The sequence below is a fragment of the Etheostoma spectabile genome, chromosome 8 (genome assembly GCF_008692095.1).
Source record: "Etheostoma spectabile isolate EspeVRDwgs_2016 chromosome 8, UIUC_Espe_1.0, whole genome shotgun sequence".
Taxonomy (NCBI): Eukaryota; Metazoa; Chordata; class Actinopteri; order Perciformes; family Percidae; genus Etheostoma; species Etheostoma spectabile.
Genome location: NC_045740.1, coordinates 23894926 through 23904217, shown reverse-complemented (window position 1 = coordinate 23904217; position 9292 = coordinate 23894926). Strand labels below are relative to the sequence as shown.

Sequence of the window (9292 nt, the reverse complement as noted above, 5' to 3'; positions counted from 1 at the left end):
TTTGTTTTTAAAGCTGTGAATGGACTGGCCCCAACATATATCTCGGACCTCATCCAGAATTATAGGTCAGCGCGGTCACTGAGGTCAGAGAGCCAGCTCCAGCTTGTGGTCCCAAAGACAAGACTTAAAACTCGGGGGGACAGGGCCTTTTCTGTGGTTGGACCTAAACTCTGGAACGCTCTGCCCCTCCATGTCCGAACAGCCCCAACAGTTGAGTGTTTTAAGTCTCGTCTTAAGACACATTTTTATTCATTGGCTTTTAACTCCATGTGAGTTGTGTGGTCCTCTGATGGCTCTTATTGTTTTATTGTATTTTAGTATTTATTCATTTTATCTATTTTTCATCTTTTTAAACCCGATGCCCTTATTTTGTTTTTACAATATTTTACATGAATTGTTTTGTATGTTTGAGTTTTCTGTGCAGCACTTTGGTAACTTTGTGTTTGTAAAATGTGCTATAGAAATAAAGTGGATTGAATTGGAACTGTTTCTGTCCTTGTTTAAGTATGTTAATGATGTAATGTTAGTGTTTTTGGTGTGCATTTAGGTTATCTGGGTTTTAGTTTTGTTTGGGGGATTTGTTGTGTTACCATGACTGAGACTCAGGGATATATTGATGGCATCTGTGCATCATGTATGTGTGGAAAACAACATACTTCCTTGAAAATCAATAGCTGTGGCTCTTGAGTAAATCTTTTTTGAGTAAAGTTTTAAATAGAAAATATACTTTTGCCTAACCTTCTTTGTGTAGAATTTCAGCTGCTTGGAGGAAATGCTGAGCATAGGAGCCACAAAGCGACAGGTAACATCTACTGACATGATAAGCTCATTACAACCCTGGCGACCCACAATGCCACGGCACACCAGACGCTCTCGTACAACCTGGGGAAGACAAGAACATATGAACTGTACATGTACTACAACATGCATCTAATATAATGGACACATTGACTCAGTGATGTAGTACCTTTTGAAGGTCTTGGTCTTGTCTCGGTCTCAGATAAAAAGGACTCAGGATTTTATTTCAAGACCGGTCAATACCACAACTGCAGAGGTATCACTGCATTGCCTGTGCATTGTCTGATTTATTTTATAATTACTGTGATTAGATGTAAAACGTCCTGCTGATTTCTAGTTTGAAATGTGTTACTGTTAACCCCCTCTCCCCGCCCCCTTAACACTCATTACAAAGAAAGTGAATGTGGGAGACAGGAGAAGAAGCTCTAGCTGTCTGGGGGATGTCAGCCAAATGATAAATGAAAAAGAATCTTAATTTGTTTTCGGTTGTTGTTTTTTATTGGAAATGTGGATCTTTCAGATCAATTTGAGGAGTACATATGGTTAGCATTTTCCACATTCAATCATGTAATGCAGTGTGGGACTCGCACTGGTCTGGTCTTGGTCTTGACTTGGTCTCAACCCCTCAATGTCTTGGTCTTGTCTCATTCTCAATGCACTCTGGTCTTAATGATGACTTGGTCTAGGTTTAGTTGGTCTTGACTACAACACTGCATTGACAGTGCTTATAAAATTCCGAGCTTGAGTTTAATCCATTTTGGGCCTGCAAGCAGACTATCTCACCTTGGGGCAGTCTGAAGATCCCATCAGCACCATGTCAACAGAGCGGCCTGGCAAAAGCTCCACACGAGAAGGTGTGAGGCTGAACACCGGCTTCTCTCTGCTGGAGGAGAGCAAAGATACACGGCCGGGAATATCCTTCTTCTTGGGAGCAGAAATGGACGGCAAGACTGTCCGGCCAGGTAAGTTTCCCCCCTTTCGAGTTTTTGATGAGTCTGAAGATCCCGTCAGCACCATGTCACCATGAATATCCTTATTACTTTGAGCTGAGATGGAGGGCAGGTTGGATCGGCCGGACAAATGTCCCCCCTTTTGAGTCTTTGTGGAGAGCAGGAAGTCCTCAGTCCGCCAGTGAAGCAGCTGCATTCGCTTCCCACGGTTGGTCAGCTTGAAGTGGTACTGGCATGACCCAGGGCTAATAGGACATACCGAGGACAGCGAGGAATTAAGGCATGTTGTCTATTAACTACTACATTTTCAGTTCTAAATCCCCATATCAATAGTAAGTCAAATTTGAATAATGAGTGTGACATCTTTTATTCTACCTGAAGTATGTGCCTAGGTCAAGGTTGGGAGCAAAAGGCTTGTCACTGACAATCGTGGTGCCAGTGCCTGTGGCAAACAGAGGGACAGTGTGTGTTTGACTGTCCTGGATGGATATTTCCAGCATGGGTTGGAAGTGAAGTGTGTCCTCCAGGTGTGCCACTATTCTCAGCTCAAGCTGGCTCTCTGGTGGCACTTCCCCCTCACTGGGCTCAACTCGGCCAAAGGACTTTCCATAGCGCTGAGGAAACAGAAACACAAGGAAAAGAGTTCCTTTACCATCTAAATCGGATGAGGTAAAGTGTTTGCTACGACAGGATCCCCGCCTTTGCATCCATAGAGTTACATAGTAATAGTTACAGCAGCTAGTTACATGATGGAAATGTGTTAATTGAAAATAGCTCCCTTCACTTAATTGAGACCTATGTTACAGATGGACCTGTAAAGATAGATGTATATATCATAAAGCCGCATAAACACATCAATATTCCTTGCCTGACATAAGAAGAAATATCTCCCTACTATGATTTTGATTATTGGTAGAGTATGATATACATAACAAGTTAAGATGAGTGTATCCTATGATAACATGTGTTTTAAAATACTCAAAAGCCTTAACACATGGATTGTTTGAAAATGTTATTTTTCTCACATCTACACTCTCTTTGAAGTGAGCATAAAAAAGAGAATGCCGCAAGACAAACTCAATATTCATTCTACTTCCCAGCTCTGTGGATGGTTTGATTGCATTGATTTCAATAAAGTCCAATGCAATGAGAAAACAGACGCGCTGCAAATCTAATGTTCATTTCCAGTCCTTAAACAAAGCCCTTCACTGTGCTCAGTGCACTGTACAGTTTCTCTCTCTCTCTCTCTCTCTCTCTCTATCTCGCTCTCTCTCTCTATATATATATATATATATATATATATATATATATATATATAAATAGCAAGCAGTTGTCGGGATCACAATCAATGTTCTGTATAGCAACTCTGTTGATGAATGGCTGGAACATAAACTTTTAATTGGGCTTTTGAGAATGGGTTTCCTAAAGATGCAGTGAAGCTTAGGACAACATGGTAGATTGATCATCAATTGAGAAGAATTTATGTCCTATGTCAAGTACTGCAATTGACATTTGTGTTGCATCACTGAAGCAGAGACTCTACTAACAATAATCCTGGACAAATGAAGGGCTAAATTCAGATTTAGTTTGATGTCTCTGTTGAAAGCTACTTCCTTACAGAAAGTTCCTGCAGAAAAAGAGACATTTGAAGAAAGATGCCTCACACAAGCAGGCAACACTTGACCAGAGAGTGACACGGTCAGAGTCATAGATTACTTTCTCAGCATTTGTTTGATCGGGTAAAAGGGCCACTGGAAGCTGACTTGGTGTGGGTCGATACAAGGGTGATCAGAGTAAAGGGGGTGGGTAGAGTTAGAAAGAGAAAGAGCAAGGGGTTGACTCTCATGAGGAAGGAGCAAGACGACTGGAATCTCAATAATCACATCAAACCTGCTGCATCCCACAACTTGATTTGCATGGATTGCTTTTGGACGCAGCACAAGTAAGAAGGGCTTTGAATCCAAATCAGTGCTGTATGCTTTACAGCTATCAAGAGCACATGAACCCGCACAAATCTAGCACCAAACTTAAAAGGTGTTAAGTTGAGAACGGAATTTGGAGCGGTGGTATACCATCTGCCAGACTTAAACAGTCAACCTAGGGGAAACACTGGACACTATTTTTCACATTACACAGTCTGGTTGTCTAGATATCTTTTACACTGTATAAAATAATCAATTAAATCCTTGTTTTATTAGGGATGGAGTTGTGGTTCATTTCTCTCAGATGGTCACTTAGATGACAAGCAAGTGTGGATACCTTCCACAATATCCCCACAATCATCACTCATCGGGTCTACTTGTGTGGCTCCCTGCCAGCCTATTGAGCGAGATGCAATGTAATTCCAGGAGAGTCTGCATCGATTGATGCTTGAGAGTGCAGGGGGAAACTCCTATCCTCAACACTGCCTTAGAGGTGAGGACAGGGTCACACAACTGCAGTTACACCAGGGTTGCCTGTGTGTGTTTGAATTAGTGTTCATGCAGGGTTGTTTCTATACCTGCTTAGGAAGTATTGAGTCATAGCTCCTGTCAGAAGCTTGCTCCCATTGGCTTCCCAGTGATAGCAGAAGAGCTTTCAGAAAGACTGTAGATCTCAAGATAAGGTACAGTTACATTTACACTAAGTAATAAGTATGATAAATAAAACTGAGTGGAAGATTATAGTTCAATCTTAAGAGTTTTTGTGATGGGTCTGTGCTCCCTCTATGTATTTCTAAATCTTTCAACATTGTAGACGTCGTATTGTTTTGTAGATTAAATAATTATTTTTGTGTATAAAATTCTATAAACACCAGACACTGCAAGAGATTCCAAGTTGAGCATTGTTCAATCAGCGTCCCAGATCCAGCCCACCTATTCCAGTCATGTCATCCTGAATCAACAAAATGTCAGAGTCTGACTGGTTCACGAAGGAGAGCACACTCTAAAGGAAAATCACTTATTCTTCTGGGGTAGGACTACAATTGAGCTGGCAACAAATTATTGCAAGAGATAGCAAAGCATTAGAACTATTTACTCATTCATTACATATAGAATGATGTTAATTGTTCACAACAGCAGGGGAAAACAGACAGAAGGTTTGCTAAAGAAATCTAGCCACTTAATGGACAGATGGCTCGACAGGTATGTATTAAATCCACCACGAAAAGCATTTAATTTCTGTATGCTCCTTGTAACATCTTACCACTAGATCTCAGGGCTTGTAAATTTGAATGTATCAAACCCGTTTTATTCATTTATCTCTAATTAGCATGTGCGTTCCTATCTAATAGCGTTAATACAGTATATGGACTAAGGGGTGTGTCTGTGTTGGTGTGTTTGTACCATGCAAGCAGTAAAGTGGGCTGGAATAGGTGACTGGTTTGACAGTTGCAGCGTTCTAGTTATGTCCGTCAGAACCGGGATTGTGCCAAAGTCCAGCTGTGGGCTCTGAACATGAACTATTGGTCCCTGCCCAATACATGACAACCCCACCTCCTGGAACAGAAAAAGGCAGATTAGAGAACACATTTTACTGAGTAATTTAGAGAAAGACACCTGCATATGTATGTGCCTGTATTCAGATAAACTACTCAAAATTACTCCCTTATGCAGAGTATTCAACCAGTAACAGCAACGATATTAACACTTACAGAATTACACACACACACACACACACACACACACACACACACACACACACACACACACACACACACACACACACACACACACACACACACACACACACACACACACACACACACACACACACACACACACAGGGCGGCTGTGGCTCAGTGGTAGAGCGGTTGCCTGCCAATCGGAAGGTTCGATCCCCGCCCCTGCAGTCATTGTCGAAGTGTCCTTGGGCAAGACACTGAACCCCGAGTTGCCCCCGGTGCTGCGCATCTGAGTGTGAGTGTGTATGAATGTATATCTGATGAGCAGGTGGCACCTTGTACGGCAGCCCCGGCCACAGTGTATGAATGTGTGTGAATGGTGAATGTTTCCTGTAGATGTAAAAGCGCTTTGAGCAGTTGTTAAGACTGGAAAAGCGCTATATAAATACAGCACATTTACATTTACACACACACACACACACACACACACACGCACACACACACACACTTCCACTGACCAGGGGTGGCTGGAAGCTACCAAACACAGCAATGCGTAGAGTGCGCTGTTGCCTTCCAATGGCCTTAGCCAGCAGAAACACAGGAAGCTCTTCTGAACTGTGAGGAAGAATCAATCCTCTGGGTTTGAAACTGCCAAAAAGCAGTGGCAGACTCTCCTCATATTCCTGAAAAAGGTGACACAGACAGAAAATGACTTTTTTTAAGCAAACATTAAGGCCAAAAATCTATTGTACAAAAAGACAGATGGTTTTAAAAGTAATATATATTCCCTGCCCTTGTCATGGCAGGAGTGGACAGCTGACAGTGATTTGAATGTTGGCCATTTGTACCAGTACAGTTTCATGGAGCTTTTGCTGTAAATGTGAAGTATTTTATACAGCGCTTGTCTTAACAACTACTCAAAACGCTTTTACATAGTAAAGGAACCATTCACACACATTCATGCACTGTGGCCGAGGCTGCCGTACACAACACCTGCTCATCAGATACACACTCACGCACATTCACACTCCAATGACGCACCATCGGGGGCAACTTGGGGTTCAGTGTCTTGCCCAAGCACACTTCGACATGGGACTGCAGGGCCAGGGATTGAATCACCAACCTTCCAATTGGTAGGCTACCGCTCTACCACTGAGCCACAGCCGCCCACTGTAAGTCAGGGCATGATTATTTTGATTCCAAAAACAATATTTATTATATTTTGTCTTAACAAGGGTCAGAGTCTTAACACAGTGATAATGACAGGCTATTGGATTCATTAAAGCAATAGTTCAACATTTTGGCAAATACTTTTACTGGATTCCTTAGGGAGAGCTGGATGAGAAGCTTGATACCTCTCTAATGTCCAGTAAATATGAGACTAGACCAAGGAGACAGTTAGCTTAGCTTAACACTTCAGAAAGTCCCTGCTTCGGAGGGTCAAAACACACAGTCTTAGTTCCAAGCTAAAAATCCATTTTAAAGTTCAGCAAAAGCTAATATAAGTCCAATCAAGTTGATATCGTTGAAAGTTCCTGTGCCTTTAGTACAAGAAACACATAAAGAAATAACGTGTTAGTTATCTTTAGGGGGGGTTGGAAAGCTGACTTTGTTACCTTTGGACACAGCCAGGCTAGCTGTTTACTTGAATTTCTGTTGCTTCATGAAATACATTAATGTAGAAGTGTCCTTGGGCAAGACACTGAACTCCAAATTGCTCCTGAAGCTGCGCAATTGGTGTGTACAATCGGTATGTCTGTTGAGCAGGTGGCAGACATGGAAGCCTTGGTCACCTGTGTGTGCATGAATGTCCAGCATGAATGTGTGCGTTAATGGTGCTGTAGTGTGTAAAGCACTTTGAGTAATTGTTAAGACTAGAAAAGCAGAATTTAAAGTGCAGCTACAGTCATTCCTTGGTTGCAAGGACGGTGCAGAAATGACAAGAGCTGGATGTGGAAGACCCAGAAGCGCTGACCAATCAAAGCAGACTGTGCTTTTTCGGGAGAGGTTCTTAAGAAGACAGGCACTAAAACCATGGATTTATGATAAGAACTGGATACAGAGTTGGAGGTGACGCCCCTTATTCCTATTAGAGTTGCTCAGTAGTGTAGACCTTATGGAGCCAGAAATTACACCGGTTAATCTACACTGCATCAGCACTGTGCGGCCCATAAAGCAGGCCACCTACAAACCTCAGCTGGCCCAGCTGGCTACTTCTGGTTTAGCACTCCGCTAACTTGAATAAGGATAAAATGATTTAATTGTGCACTTTCCAAATGTTATCGGATTCAATTCTGTCATTTCACGGGGGTTGTGACGCTAAAAAAAATACAAGACATATCGATCCATATAAGTCAATGGGACAAAGTATTTTTGGACCAGTCCGCATCACGTGCTGTGCTAGGAAATGCAATTTCACTGTTAGGCCACCATGTTCAATTGGCTTCAAAGAAGGCACACTTTCTGAGGGCTTGGCTAAAACGGAGCGTTTCAGACAGACTGTGAATACAGATAGACAGAATTTGAAAAATAAAGTATTTTTTTGAACATTGAAGGTAGACATATTCTAGTAAAAACCCAAATACAAGAATGAGTCTGAAAAATCTGCGTTATATGGGACCTTTAAAAATGCATGCAATCCGATGGAAATTTCTATGCAACATTATGGAGAAATTCAATTTTAATCAAGTAATTATTAATACTTTAAAAGTCCTTTACGATAAACCATCAGCAAAGCTAAAAGTTAATAGAGAGCTCTTAGGCTCGTTTTTGCTAGAGAGATCAACAAGACAGGGCTGCCCCCTGAGTCCAATTCTAGTTGCAATCTTTATTGAGCCACTGGCACAATGGATTAGGCAGAACAACAAGATCACAGGTGTCAGTATGGCAGCAGGTGAACAAAAGCTGGCCCTGTTCGCAGATGACGTGCTTGTTAGCCTTTCAAACCCAACAGAATCTCTTCCAGCGTTGATGTCTATTTTAGATGAGTATGGGTCATACTCAGGATATAAATTAAATAAGAAAAAAAAACAGGTTCTTAGTTTTTATTTTGATCGCCCACAATGTCTCGGCTCCAGGTACCATCTAGACTGGGACAAGGATTATATAAAATACTTAGGAATTATCCTACCCTTAGACACATCAAAACTAGAAGACATTAACTATGGCCCCCTCAAAAAATAAATTAAAATGAATATCAATAGATGGAACTTGATCCCTTATCTTAACACCAGTTCTCGTATAGATTTGGTTAAAATGAACATTCTACCAAGACTCCTATATCTATTTCTCTCAATCCCAATAAAGAAACCAGAATTGTATTTTAGAGAGTGGGATAAAATACTTTCCAGATTTATATGGGCAGGGAAGAATAAAACCCTACAATCATCCAAGGACAAAGGGGGACTAGCCCTCCCCGTTCGAGAAATTACTATAGAGCAGCCCAAATTCGGCCACCAGTGGGATGGTGTACTCCAAATTATAGATCAAAACGGAAAGAAATAGAAATGACAATGGGATTAGGAATACCAGTGGTTAGTTTGGTTGGAGATCCTTCATTGACAGATTGCCTATCAGACCCCAACAATCCATGGATAACTGGCTCTTTGACAACTTGGGTGAAATAATTAAAAAGTATCAATTGAAGAGAAAAACTGAAGTGTTTAAATGGTTAGCATATGATCCGGATTTTGTACCAAATAGCTATGATGCAAGATTCAAAACCTGGACGGACAATGGGCTTACTGCATACTGCACACTCCTAGAGCAGAATAAAGTTTTGAGTTTCCGGGACCTGAGAGAAAGATTTGACCTACAGAACCAGGATTATTTTAGATATTTGCAGATCCAGGATTTTGCAAACAAGAAATTCCCAAGGAATGTTCCTTCAGAGAGGGATGAAATTCTTAACATCTTCCAAGGGGCCTTCAGGAATGTTTCC

The 9292-nt window shown here is 41.5% G+C and overlaps 1 protein-coding gene across 1 annotated transcript in view; it reads right to left on the bottom strand.

The window, feature by feature from the left end:
• The window catches only part of LOC116693535 (hydrocephalus-inducing protein), a 109106-nt gene that overhangs the window by 85476 nt on the left and 14338 nt on the right, over positions 1-9292 (bottom strand). The window contains exons 10-14 of the mRNA XM_032522524.1: positions 5871-6035; positions 5075-5227; positions 2124-2362; positions 1582-1993; positions 739-882 (exon numbers count right to left, since the gene is read on the bottom strand). Coding sequence (XP_032378415.1) covers positions 739-882; positions 1582-1993; positions 2124-2362; positions 5075-5227; positions 5871-6035 — 1113 coding nt within the window. The remainder of the gene's footprint in view (positions 1-738; positions 883-1581; positions 1994-2123; positions 2363-5074; positions 5228-5870; positions 6036-9292) is intronic.